General features: G+C 46.7%; 3 protein-coding genes across 14 annotated transcripts in view; 2 read left to right on the top strand and 1 right to left on the bottom strand.

Annotated features, from left to right (window-relative positions):
* LOC144476732 (uncharacterized) overlaps nt 1-9,758 on the top strand; it is a 56,316-nt gene extending 46,558 nt beyond the window's left edge. For 4 of the 8 annotated variants that reach the window (XR_013495072.1, XM_078193900.1, XM_078193901.1 and 1 more), the window contains one exon: nt 9,422-9,557. Coding sequence is in view for 6 of the 8 variants with exons in the window: in XM_078193900.1 (XP_078050026.1) it covers nt 9,422-9,524 (103 nt within the window). In the remaining 2 variants the exon portion in view is untranslated. Of the gene's footprint in view, nt 1-6; nt 2,324-7,762; nt 7,917-9,421; nt 9,558-9,619 lie in introns of those variants that run through there. The other 4 variants (XM_078193904.1, XM_078193903.1, XM_078193902.1 and 1 more) reach the window with 4 other exon arrangements.
* Rept (RuvB-like helicase 2 rept) lies at nt 7,909-12,374 on the bottom strand. Of its 2 annotated transcripts, XM_078193894.1 has the most exons (8): nt 12,235-12,374; nt 11,780-11,893; nt 11,257-11,691; nt 10,751-11,183; nt 10,412-10,680; nt 10,231-10,336; nt 10,133-10,163; nt 7,909-9,390 (listed from the first exon to the last, which is right to left on the bottom strand). In XM_078193894.1, exons 1-7 carry the CDS (start codon nt 12,238-12,240, stop codon nt 10,138-10,140), a joined length of 1,389 nt encoding a protein of 462 aa, XP_078050020.1. In that variant the 5' UTR covers nt 12,241-12,374; the 3' UTR covers nt 7,909-9,390; nt 10,133-10,137. The 2 variants fall into 2 exon arrangements, with proteins under 2 accessions (XP_078050020.1, XP_078050019.1); XM_078193893.1 differs by lacking the exon at nt 7,909-9,390 and having other exon boundaries at nt 10,023-10,163.
* On the top strand, nt 9,761-18,103 carry Glys (glycogen [starch] synthase). 4 transcript variants are annotated; one of them, XM_078193890.1, is made up of 12 exons: nt 9,761-9,812; nt 14,430-14,588; nt 14,654-14,838; nt 15,175-15,371; nt 15,443-15,635; nt 15,715-15,977; nt 16,049-16,259; nt 16,343-16,479; nt 16,570-16,702; nt 16,773-17,159; nt 17,236-17,442; nt 17,522-18,103. In XM_078193890.1, exons 2-12 carry the CDS (start codon nt 14,450-14,452, stop codon nt 17,552-17,554), a joined length of 2,085 nt encoding a protein of 694 aa, XP_078050016.1. In that variant the 5' UTR covers nt 9,761-9,812; nt 14,430-14,449; the 3' UTR covers nt 17,555-18,103. The 4 variants fall into 4 exon arrangements, with proteins under 4 accessions (XP_078050016.1, XP_078050018.1, XP_078050015.1 ...); XM_078193889.1 differs by lacking the exon at nt 9,761-9,812 and adding an exon at nt 12,709-13,794; XM_078193891.1 differs by lacking the exon at nt 9,761-9,812 and adding an exon at nt 13,881-14,343.
* The last annotated feature ends 11 nt before the right edge of the window (nt 18,104-18,114 follow it).

Raw genomic sequence — 18,114 nt, 5'->3', positions numbered from 1 at the left:
CGTGGAAGAAAATTTCGGGCATCTCGGACCAACACGAGTATCGCCGAAAGAATAACCTGGCCGCCAATTGGGAGGGTTTTTGCACGGGAAAAGTTGCGCGGAAGTTCGCGGCGGAGAGAATACGGAATATTCATCGCGCCGGGTGACGGCATTGTTCCGCCGCCTGTATTGTTCCGTGCTATTCTCCTTTGACTTTCGAATAAAGTACTCGCAAAGTAGCTCGGACTGCCGTGCCGTCCCGAGTAGAGGCGAATAATGCGGACCGAGCCGCGATGCGAGGACGCCCGGAAAAATACCGACGATGCATGCTTGCTTTCCGCCGTCCGGTATCATTTTTCTCGATCATCCCCGTATCGGTTCCGACAGCTCGTTCCCGTCGTTTACATATTATTACCGGACGACGCCATTAAATTAGCCGTTTCGCTTCTCGACTCAGTCGAATTAGCTCCACGATCTGGCAGCTATTTTCAATTTCTAATTACTTGGAAAACTATTATCAATTTTTAATTACCTGGCAAACTATTATCAATTTATAATTATCATTTTTAAAGCCCCTCTGACCCGGCAAATGAAACGGATCCGGCTCGATTGGCGTGGACGTGATCGTTCCTCGAGCCGCGGCCGACGGCGCGCGAATAGCGGCTAGAAGAGAAGCGAATAGGTGCCACAGTATCGCTCCTCCTCCAATCTCAGGATCCTTTCACTTTTTAACCTAGTTTCCATTGTCGAGCCTGTCGGCCGGCTCGGCCGTTCCTGTCACAGGCCCGCCCCGGCTCCCGAACCGCGGCCGAACCTTCCTGTAATCAACGCTGCATCGTCGGCACGCTTTCCTGTCCCTTCTCACCTCGTTCGCTTTCTTTCCGCGCGGTTTTCCTCGCTGAAACTAACCGGGAACTCGCGGGAACGAGTCACCGCCGTTGCGGAACCCTCCGGCGTGGTCGCGACCGGCGTTTCCACCTTCGCCTTGCCATCCGTCATCAACGTTGCGCGAGTAATTAACGCAAGCGACGCGAGAAACATCTGGAAGACGGAGGAGCCGCGCGCGGTCCATGCCGATGGCGCGCGCGCGCGCTTGCCCAACGGCCCGTGGAAACGCGGCCGTAAATTCATACGTTTCTCCAGCGGATTCGTGGACAGAGATTATGGTGAAAAGCCACTTAGGGCTCCGCGTTGCGGAAAATTCGTCTAGGGACACCAATTAGCCGCGTTCCAGTGAATTTCCTGCGAGCCGCGCGAGCTACTGGAACACCGCCGCGCGAGGAGCGCGCGGGTCTCGCAGGCGTTGTATCGCGACGGAGCGTTTTGCTCGTGTTTCTCGCGGTCGTTAGCCAAGAATCCGCGAGGCGGATCGCGAAATGACGAACGCGCGGCAATGATTAATAGAAATCCTTGACGCGCCTTCGCGATTCCACGCGGAGAGCGAAGGCGTGCACCGCGAGGCTACCTGTCCGTCCGTCGCTCCTTCGGCTCTCCTTCGGCCTCTCTCTCCGTCTCTCGGTCGCCTCGCGATCGCGTCGGTGTGTCGTGGGCGTGTGTCTTCGTGTTCGTTCACATGATTCACCTTACTCTCGATAGTCCTTTTATCGCACGGAAAAAAACCGCGCAAGGTGCTCCTCGAGAAGAAACCGTCTCTTGCACGCGTCTCGCGCAGGGTGGTCCCTTTACTACCGTCGAGAAACAGCGAGGATATTGTTTCAGAGTTCGGACGAACTTCCATTTACTTTTCTCTGTTTCCCACCGATTCATGGAAATATAATTATTCGGCAATTTAATCGATGACATTAAAGAATCACAATTTAGATTCCTAGGAAAATTCATTCTCTCTGAAAATAGAAATATCAATGTCCAAGTCCTGTAATGTAGTAAGGTTGAGCGTCTTTTACGAGCCAAAGGGGTTGAAGAGGGCAAGGTGGGGTAACAGGGTGGATAAAGTTGGGGGAGTCTGGGACGTTCTCGATCGGCCGCGAATCAGCTCCGTGTATCCGAAGGTCCGCGTGTGCCGCAAACGCGTCGGAGAGCGGCAAATCCGTTGTTTATCCGCGGCTTTCCCCACTCGTGGCAAAAGTGTTTTCACCTCTTTGGTCTTGGCTGCGCGTAGTGCCGGTCCAAACATCGCCAAGAGAACCGCTCGTCGCGAGCACGTATCCACCTCCACCGCCCCGGTCGTCGCGTCACCCGGTGAAAACGACAAGATCCGTCGTCCACTGTCGAACGATGTCTCGATTTAACACCATCCCGTTCGTTTTATTCCTCGCGATCGTCGCGATCGCACACGCGAAGCCGACCATCTACAAACGGAATCAGGACAACGTGTTCGAGCCTGGTGAGTGTTCGAGGATTTTGCCTTATTCGCTTGTTGCGGTAAAATAACGCGTGAACGATAACGCGTCGATACCGTGTTAATACGAACACGTCTTCTTTATTAATCGAGCACACGATTTACAACGTTTCCGAAGAGCTTCGGAACTCCGCTATTGTTTCGAGATTACAATTGGTGCATCCGCGTCACTCGATCGCAGAGCGTCGATATATATGTATGTTGCGTTCGAGGCTCGAACCGTGAAGCAGCGCGACACGCGAAAAATCGCGACCGACAGCCACCCAATAGTCGCTTTTATTTTCGGACTACAATCGGACTTCTGGCGCAGCGTGTCGCTCGATCACCGGTAGATTTCCCGTGAAAAGCAAGAGTCCTGGCAAACCCGCGAGAAAATCCTGTACAAAATGCTATTCATCGTTTTCTCTCGACGTCACACGCCCGCCGTCCATAACGAACGGCTCGCGTGAAGTGTTGTGCACGTCTCCGAGGGGAAAAACTCGGCCTCGCGTTCGCGCAGCAATTTCCACGCGCGGTTGAACAAAAAAAAAAGGAAACCCGCGCGCTCCTTTTCCCATTTTTTCCGGCGGGGTCCACATTGTTTAATTTCGCGGCGAGTTTCCGCGCGAATCCCGTTGACCCCGGCGAAACCGTGTCAACCGGCGCATCAATTTTTTTTTTTTGCTCCCCCGCGAAGCGCGCAGCCCTTTCGCATAATCTCGAACGTCCTCGTTGCCCGTTCAGCGTTTCCCCGGGACGCGGCCGCAAAACCGCAGCGCGCCGGCCGTCGAAGCCAATTATTCACGGTCCCGCGTTTCATTCTGCTTTCGGTTTATTACATTCGCCCGTTCCCGGGGAAAACAATGGGGGCCCCCGCGGCCGCCGGATGCAACGCGGACGAGCCCTCCGCCCCTTGTTTTTTTCGCCGGCGCGCGAAACATCTCTTATTCGGGGCTCTACCGCCGAAATGAAAATACTGGGTGTCCCTGTGATGAACGCGCGCGACCCGCCGACAAACAACGGGGTTTCATCGCGAATATTTTCGGCCGCTTTCAAAGGAAATCGCCGATTTTTCCGATAGCTGCCGCGGTCGGAATTGAAGCTGCGATCGATACGGGAGCGAATCGATTCTGTTCGAACGACCGCGTGCCGGGCTCGAATCTCTTTAAACTTAATTACATTATAAAACGCGAACTTTCCCTAGGAAAATACATTTCATCGCAGTTTCTTGGACACCCGGTGCGTGTCGCGCGCACAGCTAATTTCTCAGGAGTATTCCCTGTTTCCAGCTCCAGAATCGGAGCTTTGTAAGACACTGCAGCATTAATCTAGGCGTTTTCTGTTCTCTCTATCTATCTCTCTCTAACTCTTCCTTTTGCCTCCACTTCGCAGTAAAAATATTATGCACTCGCGTCTTTCCGTGCTCCTTTTTTCTCTCTTCCGCGGTAAGCGCGCGTCTTGCTGCTCTTATTACGTATTGCCTATAAATATCCTCGACGCCACCAGTTTTAGCATCTCGCCTGTTTATTTAATAGACGAACGACTCTTCCGAGTAATCGGGCGCTACCGTGACGTAATAGGGAGAACGAATAGAGGAAAGCGACGAACGGACACGTAGATTAAGGAGGGTCCAACGAGCGGGCACAACATTCGTCGACGCGATGCCGCGGCGCTCGTTCGGCTCGGTTGCTTCTCGAAGAAGCGCGTCGCGCGTAATCGTCGGCGTTTTCTCGAAATCGCGTTCCATCTTTGATCGAGATAAGAGACGAGAGCCGGCCGGCCGGCAGCGTCTTCGAAAGAATCGAAAGTTTCGGTTTCTCTTTCTCCGGAGTCTCGCCGGAGGTGAGATCGAGGTCTTGGTCGCGCGTGGATCCGCGCGAGAAAAACTTTCACCGAGATTGCCGCGACCAGAGAGAGAGAGAGAGACGCGCTCGCCGGTTTTCCATCGTCGCCGGGAAAATCTCGAGTGAAACCGTGTTTCCATGAATCACGAGATTTCAGATTTTCGCCGGGGCTCTGTGGTTCGAGCACGGGAACGACCGTGACGCAGGTAATCCGATCGCGCATCATCGACGATCGTTAAAATTAGTTGACTCGATAACGAGTTCATACCCACCCCCCGATGTAAATCATCATTGATCCATCATCGCGAGAGACGATCGCAATTCATTATATTTCGCGTTGATTAATTAACAAATTACGGAGGACGGCTCGCGCGTTCGAATCGCCGCCGAGGCGTGGAACAAGGCTTTTCGAACGGGAACGCGCGCTCGAAGGACTTCGCTCGCATTTTCCTGAAAGCAAACAGCGAAGCCGGCGAAGAGCGCGAGATTTTCTCGGCCGAAGGCAAACAGTCGTGACACAACGGTTGCGAAGCAAGTGCCGATGACTAATTCCTGGGAGTCGCTTCGGTTCCCCTCTTGTTTGTGGTGTTAGTCGGACGCGTAATCGCTAACGGGGAACGAAAAGCCGATAAATAGATTACCGTTCGAATAATTACGGAACATCGACGTCCGCGAAAGACACCGCGCGACAGCGTTTCGAGAAGATCCGGCAAATTGCCTCGCTACCTGCCGGTCTATCGACAAGGTGCATAAATCACGCTGCGACATCGGCGTCGAAGCCAACAAACGATGGAATCGATACGGCGCGCGCCGTTTTCGCCGACGAAAATCCGTGGACCTTTTCTTCAGCCTTTCGGCTTTTGATGTTCACCGGCTCAGTTGCTGTTTTTCGCACTGCTTTCGTCAACCGTGACGATTCGCGACAGCTTCTTTTTCTTATAGAACAGTACGTCGTGTGGAGGAGCGTCGTCGTTGCGACGAGAGCGACGCTTCGCCAAATAAAGGGCGATCCTCCGGACGTCCAAATTTCCTCAAGGCGACGTTTGACAGGTGGGAATAACGGGAAGATGACGTCGGTTCGCACAGCGTGGGCTTCGATTATAGCGAGGCTGCTATTCCGAACGAATATCGTAGCCTCGACTCGGCGACTAGTTCTCTGCCCTGGATCGCTGCCTCTCTCTCTTTCATAATTGGGTTTAATAAAGGGATACCGTATGGGTTAAATATAATGATATTTCTAGGTAGTCGTATTCCACCAATTTCAATATTGGGTGAGATTGAACAGCGGAGATATGTTCAGAAAAAGGAAATAAAGAAAAGAAAGTTCTGAGATAATAAATAAAATCATACCAAATTTAATAAGTTTAGTTACAGATAGAGTGTGGCCGTCCTTGTGCAGTTAAAAGGGATTACGGGAGTCGTCCGAATGAAGACCAGAGATCGCTTTAAAACACATCGGTAGAGGGAAGAAGAAATAGAGGAAGAAGTTTCGCGGGATCCGTTATCAATTTCCGTACACAAATTTCATTTCGGAGTTCAAGTAGCCGAGGGTTGGACTTGGCGGAACTTCGGCGAACCGGCGCTTATCCCGGTCGAATAAAGCGCATCGCCGCCGCGCCGTGCAATCTGCAGAAATTGGACAGCGTCGTAGGCGAACGGGGTTGCTCGGCAACTAATCTTCGTACGAATATTAGCGGCAGAGCGAATCGATTTTCCGGAAGCTTCCGGTTATTAATATTCCGAGCTGCGGCGTCGAAATCGGCGATACCGATGCAGTTCCAGCTGGAAGAGACGACGGGATAGCAGCGACGAGAACGATCGCTTGCGACGAGAGATCGAAGGAAAAGTTTCGGATGCGAAGAAGCGAAGTCCGCTTGGCACCGAGGCTGCGCGCGGCGAACGATTAGGTTGTTAAGAAAATCGAGTTATCCGGTCACCGGTAGCGTCGAGCGACCGGGTCATTAGCGGTACCCGAGTTATCGGCTTCTTAATAACATCGGGAGGTTCGATTATCGGTAATGGGGGCTCTCGCGAGCCATTCGAATCCCGGCGAAGAATTCGAAAGGTAGATTAATCTCGTCCTAAGCGGCGCGGCGGACTGTCATTAATCATAATTAGCCGGTATTCGTATCGCCCATTACTTACTCTCGGCGCTCGAGTCACGCCGAAGACGAGACGCTATCCTCTGCGAGCGATCATTTGAAATATCGCGAACTTAACCCTTTGCGCTCCGTTGTCTCCTTTCAGGGGACATCGTAATTCTAGTATACGACCAAACATTAAAGTTTATTTAATTCATATAAATCGAATATTATTATAATAATATTATATATACATATACATATATAACGTATACTATATAATAATATAAATGCGGAGCGCAAAGGGTTAATAAGCATCTAATCAATCTTGGAATCGAAAGTACAGTAAACTCGATGAGATCGTCCATGTTTGTTTAGAAGCTGGGGAACGATCTCCGAGAACTTTACCGTATCGATCACGGCCGCGATTTCGGGCAAGATTGCCGTGACAATTTCTCTCTAGCCGTATTATTAGAACCGATCGATGTTGCAATGCCGGTATCCGCACGTGCGATTCCAGGTGCCGGAGAACCTATTCGTAACTGTTGGCCGAACCCGGAGCGAAGGTTGGTGAACCCGTTCGACCACGGCGCTCCGCGACTTTGTCCGCGCCGTAAGTTCCGCTTTAATCTGTTATTCGACCGCGATGCTCGGGATCCGGAAAAACGGATCCGTAAATCGTCGGCCGGGACGCCCACGCGGCGGCCGATCACCCACCGGAGGATACAATCGAGCGGACGAAGCTCGACGGTTGTTCTCGGCCGCCTAGTTGTCCTTGGCTGACGTCGCGATCTCGCGATTCCTAGGCGATGGGGAGGCCCGATAGAAAAAATAAAACGACGGGGGAGGGGAGAACGAACAGAGGCCGCGGGGTTCGGTTGCAGCAAAGTGTTTGCCGCACAAAGTGCGGCCGTGCACGCGAGCATGCGATTCGAAAGGATTTACCCGTTGTTGCTCGGCTCGCCGCGACACGGGAACGCAACGAGACGCCCGCCCGACTGATACTCGTGTGTCAATTCTTTCGAGCACCCTTTCTGCTTTGTGAAATACCACTTGCGATCGGCCGCCGATACGCCCAGCGATTGCTTCGAGCCGCGCTCGGTTCGAACAACGATTTTCCCATCGATCAACCCTTCGCGTTTCACCGGTCCGCCGAACACGAGACGATTAACCCCTTGCGCTATGAATCCTTTCATGCTGCGTTGATCAGCACTTGTTTGTTCTTAATATTTTTAATAGGACTAGACAATTGTTGTTTCTTCCGCTTATTTGTATTTAATTTAAGTTTTAAACTATGATCAGGGAAGAATGAAATTTGATTTCCATTTAAAAGAGATTAATAATATTAATATTTAATAGATTGTGCATGAAATCTTTGTCACGAGTCTGACTCGTTATTATGGTGCAAGCGGTTAAACGATTAAACTACTGTCCCAGTGCTAAGTCCAACGAAACTATGACAGAAAGCAAAGGCTGTTGCGTCACGTTCGCAAATTAGTCCTACATACGATTGAATTTACATGTACCAGTCGTATCGCGGAACGATCATCCGAGCGATTAATCTTCGTAGAAAACGCGCGTGCTGCGGTTCGATCGGCGACCGATTGGAAACTCTTGGCCAGCAGTGTACACACGCATTCCAGGGTGCGTCGCTTCGGTTGCCCGATTTGCCTGGTCGGTATGATAATTAATCCGAGTAAATACCACGTCTCGATACTGTTCGAAGTGACATTCCAGTTGACGGAATGTCGGCTCGCTTCGGAAACGTGCGCGCTCCGCGACCTTTCGATTTTCTGCCGAACAGACGCCGTCGTGCCCGAGGACAATTCACTCGGCGCGCCGCGACTTCGAGCGTTTAATCCCCGATTTCTATGTCCTCTGTCGCGCTTGTTTCGCGGACTGAACGTTTCGCAACCAGTGTGTATCGCGTGCCAATCGAAGCGTCGATGCGTTGAAATCCACTGTTCCCGATCAGACCGCGTTCGCACGTGAAACGAGTCGCGTGCGTTGCAGACGCGCTTCCCGCCGAGCCTTTTGAAACACAGGGCCGAGTGTTTCTCCGACGATAAACGACGCGTCGAACGAGTTCTGCCGGTTGAACAAAGACACCGGCTTTTGATATCCGAGAGCACAATTAAATATCGATTACGGGACCGACGTAGGATGATCCGACAAAGCAAACTATGTTCGCGCTTATCGTCGCGTTTCGTAATTGCATTCGGTTCGAGCATCGATGGAAATATTTTTCCGAGTCAACGTACACGGTTAGGGAACGATATCTCCATCGGTGCGATCGAACGCTTTCGGCCAGAGGCGCGCGTGGATTGGTATTCCTGTGTCAGGGATAGATTACGCAAGTTACGCTTTACATTGATAAGTTTTCAAACGGTTCCATTGACGAGCGCGACAATATTGACCTCGAGCCGATACGTTACACAGATCCTATACGCGATTCGAAAGAATAAAAGCATAGCAACGACCGATCGTTTCGCACTATTTTATTCAGGAATCGTCCAATCGCGATGGATCGGCGGGTTTCAAACTGACAATCGTTGTCCGTGGAATCTCGTCGATCAAATCGGAGAATCGCGGAACACCGCTGTGTTCGAAACAAGAGAGGGAGAGCGTCCGGTGCGCGACCCGATTCTCATCCAACTGGCAACGGCCTCATCGCGAGCCAATAATTAAACCAGCGGCCGTCGACGCCGTCTGTTTAATGAATCGATATTCGATTAAGAGTGATAAGCAAATATTTCCCGTTAATTTTGCCGCGCGAGCGAACGTTCGATAGACCGCGATATCGTCTCGTTTCGAACCGTTCGTATCTAGTTCCGTTCGTCGGAGCGAGACTGTGACGCGACTGCGAGCATGACCGCGATCGCGATTCTGCGCGTATGTCTACGGGAGAGCATCGTGCACGGTCCATTGTTTTACGATGCTTGAATTTGCCCGAGCCGTAAGCCGGCTTCGAGGATCGTCGTCTGCCAGAGAAACCACGTCGTTTCTCCCCTCTCTCGGGGCTTTTATTTGTTTAATGCGTCGACGCCGGAACGAATATGCAGTGTAACTCTAATCCACGGATCTTGTGTGTTCGGGCGAATGTGAACGATAATCTTGCGAAAGATGGATCCGTTTAATTCGAGCTTTCCTAAAATCAAACGAAATATTTGGTGTTTCAGTGATGGTGCCAGTTTCGTCCACGGTGATACCTCTGCCCGTCTACAAAGTCGTATACAATCTCGGCGTTCTCTCAAAGGACAAGAAGACTCAATCCTCGTTTAAGCCCGAGGGCGCAGTAAAACTGATCACGAGTAAGTCAATGGAATCCGGGCGAATGATAGATCATCGTTCTAAAATAATTGCTTTCTGATTTTCAGATAAAAAGGGACAGGAAAAGAAAACGTAAGATCGTCGAGGACGAGACGCGCGCAAATCAAAAGAACGAATAGCTCTTCCATCGGCGAGCCGAACATCCGTTGTCAATCATTTGTAAATTAATGAACGTTTCGCTGTGTGATGTTCAAGAGAAAAAGAGAGAGAGAGAGAATGAAGGGGAGCATTTCGTATATTGTAAGTTAATTTTTTGATATGAAAGTCGCGTGTGTTACCGGCAACATTACACCAAAAACTGATTTACATATACCTCTCTGTTATCCGATCATTGTCGACTAATCGATAAGCTACCATAAAGTGTAAATTATGGAGTCGTAGTCGTCGGGATTCAGACGAGATTCTGTTAAGTTTTCATTGTATTTAATTCGAAATATATAGAATCGTTCGCATAAATCTGAGCGCTATCCATCGGATCACATCATAAAGTCAATTAAGCAAAGTTTGCGAAAATTTATTGTACAATCGTGTGTCAGGAATCGGAATGAATGATCTGTTACCTATCTTACGCTATCTCCATGGCCTCTTCCGCTGAAACAACAAATAGATCGAGATCAGAAGGTACAGATATCTGGCACGCATTCGCGAATATACTTACACATCTCGTTATATAAGAAATCGTCTTGGTATTCTTTGAGAAACTGTTCAGATCTACTTTCGTCAAGAAACAGCGAGTAAACGCGTTTCACGTCCTCAATGTTCACCTAGCAAGCAAACTCACGGTTAGAATTTCGTGTACGCCTCCGCGACAACGTATTAATTTAGATTTTTCTATTTACTTCATTGCTCTTCCTTCGTCGGCTAACAATGGAAGCTGTAGTTATCAATTGAATCGCGTATCTGAGCGACGTTTCCAGCGCGATTCTCGTTAATACTGTCAAGGCATCGTCAGCCATCTCGCAGTCCTCCTCCTCGCACCTGATCTTCAAGATCTCCTTCAGCTCTTTTTCCTGATAGGGAGTTGTTGGAACGATGATCATGCGGTCTAGGAGATCGATGGGAATACCGTGGGGACTTTTGTAGTCTGTTCCTCTGATTCTTGTGATGCCTAGGAAATCCAGAGATCGGTCACCGCTGTTCCAAAAATTTAACGATAACGCAGGAAGAGAATTATAAACCTCTGTTTGTGGCCATGATGACGACTGGTGACATTTCGTTCTCCAGCGCGCGATTCAGGAACGAAAAGCACTCGACGTCCAACATATGGACTTCGTCGATGAAGAGAACACCTGGAATAATTTCCGCTTTTCCCTCCTCTCGCCATTCGACGACCTTACCATTGATTTGATCGCGCACCTCCGGCTTGATCTCCCCGGTATCTCCGGAAAACAATGCCAGGAACCCATGGGTTCTGCTATTTATCACGTCGATCTCGTGCAACGAGACTGTGTGTACCACCTCCTTGCGTTTCTGCAGCTCGCCCTCGGGACACTGGACGAATCGGGTTTGCGAGCCAGTCGCGTCGTAGTCCCGGGCTCTCGTGAACGATCTACCCAGCCTATTGATTTTTCCCGTGGCTTTGTCGATCGTGATTACATCACCGGCTTGCACCTTAAATCGAGAAACAATTTAGATTCGAATACAAATGGCAGAAGCAAGCGTAATTGCTGATCAGATTACTAACTTTCTCTTTCATCAAGCTATCGATCATTTTATTTCCCAGGTCGTAGATTGTTTCCATCTCTGTCGTTTTTAGTGTTAATTTACCGACTTTGGCGCCGACTCCGGCAGCAGGTCTATCCACTTGGATCTCGAGCACCTCCCCTTCTATGATCTCTGTTTCCTCCTTGATCCTGACCCCAATAGATTTCCTAATAGCTTGCGTTAGAGCTTCAGTTTTGCTCATTTCCAAGGAATAAATTTCAGAGCCTGCCATTGAAGTGAAGGGAGTGCCCATACCGAAAGCTTGAGCCATTGCCATAGCGATAGCAGTTTTGCCAGTGCCTGGCTGGCCAGCAAGCAGTATAGCACGACCAGCTATTTTTCCATCTTTAATCATTTCCAGGATAATGCCGGCTGCCCGGCGTGCCATCAACTGGCCAACCATACCCTGGGACACCTAGTTAATCAGATTGGATTAATGAGAGCATGAATAACTTTGAGCTTTAGAAAATAAATAAAGAAGTATTTAGAAACGAAATAATTACATGGCGTGGCTCTAGGCTATCATCCAAGCCTAAACCTCTGATATGGGAGTGGGCTCCGATCCGTTCTATCTTAGTAATTTCACGAACCTCGTGAACCTTCGCAGCTGCGACAGCCTGCAACAAACGAACATCGACGTTAGCATTGTATTATAATATGAATAGGGTAGGTAAAACCGAGCGAACAAACGATCGGTTACTATAGCAACTCGGTTAAACTTCCGCTATTGAAGAGAAGAAATTGGAACAACAATTATGCCATAATTTGGTCCTAATGCTTCTTTTTTAAACCATCAGACTCAAAACTGGAACGTGTTGTTACGATTTCTAAACATGCATATTTAAAACGTATAGGTTAACCGGTACAAAGCATGCCCATGAGATGGTGTGCTTCAAATCATTGACAATCGTAGTTCGAGCCATTAAGGATAGATATAATTTAGATAAATAATATTTACCGCCATGCCTGTCAGTGCTTCGCCTGTTTATATCTCACAATAACAATTATTTTTAGCAGAGAATCGCTGCAATAGACGCAATTCAGACCACCATAATCACCTGTTATGCAGTATGCATAGACTAGGTAAAAGAATAGATTCGACACCTCGTGTGCAGAAAACGGTCTCCGATGAGAGTCCTCTATGTTCACGGCGATGTTATTGTTCCACCGCCAAACATGTTTATCGTCGGAACAGTGGAAATCTAATCTATGTTGTATTAGTTGGCATAGCAACCGTTCGATCCAATCTCCCAATTTCTGATAAATTCTAATTATATCCGTAGCGTATAGTATCCAAATGAAACATGTGGATCCGATGCCGCCAACCGCGGTCCATCTTTCATCAATCGATGTTCACGTCTACCGCGCAACTACGCCCTGCAATATTATGCAATAATTTCACGCGAGTTCGAATTCAAATTTTCGTAACGATCTCGAGCGTTTCTAAAAATAAAACATTCTCGATTCGGGCAATACTTTGCTGACATCTATCACAATAACACGTGATTTTATTGTGACTATGGACCGAGATTCCTATTCGGAAACGAACCCCTTCAACACGAGGTTGATCATAGATGTCTCGTGCAGCTTTTACTGCTTTAATGTCAGAGTTCGCTGTATTATTCAATAATTATGCCACCCTCTTATTGCGCACACGATCAGGGAAATGTAGTGCTCTGTATTTAGAAGTGTCTCGGCTAAATGAAATCACCGAAATATTTATTGTTGCATGGATAAGCTCCATAGAACAAAATCATATTATTTCGAGGGTCGTGAATAGAAATAGAATGGATCTGTTCTCGAAGTCGTTTGTACATAGCTGCAAGGTCATATATGTTTATTCAAATGGAATCATATGGTTTCTCTTCCAAATATTTCTTTCGTATGCGCACTTTTCTGAGTGACTGTAGGTGGTCATCTTTGAACGAGGCTCACTGTATTGGAATCATGGGAATTGTCTACGCTCTTCCAATTGTATTATAGAAGGGGGCCAAAACGATAATGAATTTCTGATCACGTTACTCTCGGGCTGTACCGTAATAATAGCAGGTTTTGCGAAAGCAAAGAGCAACGAAAGTTGCGTGGAAATAAGTGTCCATGCGTCAGAGAGCGTAGGCGAACGTGGGACGCGCGTGTCGATCGGAAGGAACAGCTGAGGAGAGGCTGAACACGAGCCAAAAACTGGTGACATGGTACCGAGGAGATATCTCGTGCCATCTGTCGTTGCGAAAGAAATCCGAGTGTGATGCGTTTATCAGCGAACGAACAAAGATTCGTCCGACGGCCGTACAAAGTAGGCCGGGATCGAGAACCCGACTTCAGGCCCCGACGTAAGCCCTTGTGACCTTTCGTAGTTTGTGGTGACCTTCAGTAGAGGTTGGCCTCGCGGCACTCGTACGTTCTGTCCACCCGCCTTGTGCTCTCCGTTCCGGGCGAATTTCCGATTATCACGAAGGCGAAACGACACAGCGAGTCCTTCCCGCCAAAAAAAAGTCAAGCATATCTTCTTCCGTTTCGAGTAAGTATTCATTATTTTTGGCTTTTTTTCTCTCTCTCTCTCGACGGGCGTCGCACAGTTCAACAGACCCGGCGAAACCCAACGAAAGTTGTACATAATACTTGGGCGCTGTCATTGACCTCTGATAAACCCGTAGACGCAACGTGCTCTATTCGGCCACACGATATTTCCCCGTCGAACTTGAATCGTATTTGCGACGGAAACGTAGCTCGCGCTAAATTCCGATCACATCGATCTTGATCTTGATCTTGAAACAGTACGGTTCCCGGCTGCCAGTATAATTTAAAGGTGGAACAAAAGGCTTTACGGATCCCGTGATTCGAACTGTGCTATTTACATCATTCGGATCTTATCTCGTATTCGATATTGATCTCTACTATTTTGAAGCGATCGGTTTTTTTCGTATCGCGCTGGATTCATTCCGGAACTGGCTTTGATACTTTATTCATTCTTCTGCTACGATTTTCCGATTCTTGTTCCATAAATATTCGAAACAAAACGTGCAGTGTATTTTTAAGGGAGACACAATTATTTTGGTATTTGAAATATGTATGAAATCTATTCCCGTTATTGTTATAATTATTACTGTAATAGGTAACTGTATTAATTGGAGTATATATGTTGTGTAAACATAGATTAAAGAAGAGCCAGTGAAATGTCAAGGGAAAGAGCATCAAGACGATTTTATCGTGTGGACAGCACTAATGATTTGTTTGAATTTATGGATCGTGGCTACACTGCCCAACATGAGAACCGATGGAACTTTGAAGTGGCATGGGAGGCAGCCAATAAAGGTATAAAGAATTTGTGAAATCATTGTTATAGAGACAGGATTATATTGTAACAATTGTACTTTTAGTTGGCGGTATATACACTGTAATACGGTCTAAGGCATTTGTCTCAACGGAGGAGATGGGTGATCAATATTGTCTCATCGGCCCTTACAAAGAAAGTTCTGCAAGGACAGAAGTTGAGGAAGCAGAATTTCCAAGAAACAGTCCTCTGAATTTAGCTGTTCAAGTTCTTCGTGATCAAGGATTCAAAGTAAGCATAGAAGACATGGAAAGTTCATTTATTAAATATATTACAAGATCGGGGTAATGAATACAAGGAAATAATGGTAAAGACAGAGAACAAACCAACTAGATTAGAAGCACATCAGTCAAAGCAGTGGAGATAAAATTGTTTATTCTATGCCAAAAATAAAGGTTTGGCTAAAGACCAAGTTGGAGACCAAAATTAATTCAAGGGCAGTTGCCCCGATAAATAAAATGCATTTCTCTTCCTTGTTTTACCCAGCTTGCAATAAAGTAGCTAAAATTTAGACATATTTTAATACAATGCTGGCTATATTATTATAAAATGAGAGTTCTCTTTGAGGTGGTAACAGGAACCTGGCTAGTGGATGGAAACCCACAAATAATACTATTTGACATTGGGAGTGCAGCTTGGAAGTTGGATGAGTATAAGCAAGAACTCTGGAATACCTGCAACCTTGGTATTCCTCATCTTGATATCGAGGCAAATGATGCAGTCATCCTTGGTTATCTTGTCTGTCAATTTATTTCTGAGTTCAGGTAGAGATATTACATATCACCGCGGCATACAATATTATACGTTCTTCGATCTGATTGAAATTGTATTTTAGAAAAGCCGCGGAGGGATATTCCGACGTTCCACCCCGTGTAGTAGTTCACTGCCATGAATGGCAAGCGGGGGTAGGTTTGATCGCTTTGAGAACTCGTCACGTAGACGTGGCTACGGTTTTCACTACGCACGCCACGCTTCTTGGTAGATATCTCTGTGCTGGAAAGACTGACTTTTACAACAATTTAGATAAGGTATCCCATTCAACTCAGTCGAAAATTAACTCCGCTAAGTTGTCATTTGCTCCTATTGGTTTTATATTATTTTTTTTAGTTCAGCGTAGACGAGGAAGCTGGAAAACGTCAAATTTATCACAGATATTGTATGGAACGGGCAGCAACACATCTAGCTCATGTATTCACAACAGTTTCGGAGATAACGGGTTTCGAAGCCGAACATTTACTGAAGAGAAAACCCGATATAATTACACCGAATGGACTGAACGTAAAGAAATTCGCGGCTTTGCACGAATTCCAAAATTTACACGCTGTCAGCAAAGAAAAGATACACGAGTTTGTTAGAGGACACTTTTACGGGTGTGTAGAAATAATGAGGTTTGGTTAATAGAGTTTTACGAATACTATATCGCATACGTTTATCTTTCTAGCCACTACGATTTCGATTTGGATAAAACTTTGTACTTCTTCATTGCTGGACGATACGAATTTGGTAACAAAGGTGCAGACATATTCATCGAAGCCCTCGCTAGATTAAATCACTATTTAAAAACGTCCAAACCAGACACTACGGTAGTCGCTTTCCTCATTTTCCCAGCGAGAACAAATAACTTTAACGTGGAGTCGTTGCGGGGTCATGCCGTAAGTCAAATGATTTTTACCTCAAACAACTGAGATAAACGTATTTTATGTGTTGACCAGCGACTTATTTTTTTTCGTTGAAGGTCACTAAATCGTTGCGAGACACAATCAACGATATTCAACAAAAGATCGGCAAACGCATGTACGAGTTATGTTTGTCAGGACGTATGCCCGATGCTCAGGATCTTCTGCAGAAAGAAGACACGATTAAAATCAAACGGTATAAGAAATTAGTTGGCTAATTATTATTACTTTAATAATATATTTATATAACTTAATCATACATAAAATACATGATTATTCATCCTAGGTGTTTATACGCTTTGCAAAGGAATGGTTTACCGCCAGTTACTACGCACAATATTGTAGACGATTGGAATGATCCGGTGTTGAGTTCGATCAGAAGATGCAATTTATTTAATACCGTTAACGACCGTGTAAAGGTAACTTGATACGCCATTATTCACGGTTAGACGTTGCACACAATGCCATTGTCCATTTTACAAATTGCAGATAGTATTCCATCCAGAGTTCCTTTCGCCTACGAATCCATTATTCGGTCTTGATTACGAAGAGTTTGTCAGGGGATGCCACTTGGGAGTATTTCCGTCCTATTATGAACCTTGGGGCTACACCCCTGCCGAGTGCACCGTCATGGGCATACCCAGCATCACCACGAATCTGTCCGGATTTGGTTGCTTTATGGAAGACCATATAGCCGATCCAATGAGCTATGGTATCTACATTGTTGACAGACGGTTCATTGGCTTGGAAAATAGCGTTCAACAATTGGCTCATTACATGTTTGACTTTGCGCGACTCAGTCGCCGACAGCGTATCATTCAAAGAAACCGTACCGAACGTCTCAGCGATCTGCTCGATTGGAGGAATCTTGGCATTGTAAGATTAGTTTCTCAATCGCTGTTTCTCCCGGCGCAACGAAATCAAGCTCTAATCATTGTTTATTTTATTTTAGTACTATCGCCAAGCTAGAATAAAGGCTTTAACAACCGTTTATCCGGAATTGGCTTCAGAATACGCGGAAGGCGGTGTAGGTCGTTTCAGTTATCCAAGACCAATCAGTGAACCACCATCGCCCTCATCTTCGAGACATACTACTCCTGCTGCTTCGGTTCACGGGTCCGACGACGAGGACGAGGACGAGGTCGACGAAGAGAAAGAGGTGCAGAACCAAAGGCTTCGTTAAATTTTTATAGTTTTAAGTTGTTTCTTTTCATAATGTAAATGACGTGTATTTGCAGCTGGAGGAGCTGCGCCAAACAGGTGGCAGGTAAAAGCCGAACAATATCGGCGAACTAGAGTACGGTCAATAATTATTTTACGCTGGATAACTGCGTGGAGACTTTGCAACATTAGTGCCAAATATCTCAGGGACGCAGTTTTCTTCGTCAAGAGTCAATCAACAGCCTATTCATCGCATATTTTTTTTTTATTCAGTCTATCAGCAACACCGCACTCATATTCTCAGTTAGTTTCCGCACCCTGCATCGATCATTTTGACAAACGAGAGTATGTAGAACAGTATTTAAACGCACGCAAAATTATCACGGACAACAGTCTTCTGCGAATCAAACTATCACGAATATAAATGTTCCATGGATCGAATGACGTTGTTGTATTTTAAAAAAAGTTATATTTCATGTTATGCATATACATACATATATGTAGTGAGTGGAATGTGTTCCTATTGTATAGAGAACGGTTATATTTTTATGGAAATCAGTAAGCGAAAAACAATTTCTTAATGATTTTAGATTTATCTGATCACATTGTTGATGCCTTGTTTCCTGAAAATTTTTTCAATAAATGTATATACAGTAGACTACCGATTGTT

Source organism: Augochlora pura, chromosome 11 (assembly GCF_028453695.1).
Source record: "Augochlora pura isolate Apur16 chromosome 11, APUR_v2.2.1, whole genome shotgun sequence".
Taxonomy (NCBI): Eukaryota; Metazoa; Arthropoda; class Insecta; order Hymenoptera; family Halictidae; genus Augochlora; species Augochlora pura.
This window is presented reverse-complemented; position numbering and strand designations above follow the sequence as displayed.

Excerpts from the sequence above, each read along its gene's own strand:
- Rept (XM_078193894.1), bottom strand. Across the intron at positions 11,184-11,256 it reads ATAGCTTGATGAAAGAGAAA|GTGCAAGCCGGTGATGTAAT; the intron begins GTTAGTAATCTG and ends TCTCGATTTAAG. Across the intron at positions 10,681-10,750 it reads CATCATGGCCACAAACAGAG|GCATCACAAGAATCAGAGGA; the intron begins GTTTATAATTCT and ends TGGATTTCCTAG.
- Glys (XM_078193890.1), top strand. The coding sequence starts at position 14,450 with ATGTCAAGGGAAAGAGCATCAAGACGATTTTATCGTGTGGACAGCACT. Across the intron at positions 14,589-14,653 it reads ATGGGAGGCAGCCAATAAAG|TTGGCGGTATATACACTGTA; the intron begins GTATAAAGAATT and ends TTGTACTTTTAG. Across the intron at positions 15,978-16,048 it reads GTTAGAGGACACTTTTACGG|CCACTACGATTTCGATTTGG; the intron begins GTGTGTAGAAAT and ends TTATCTTTCTAG.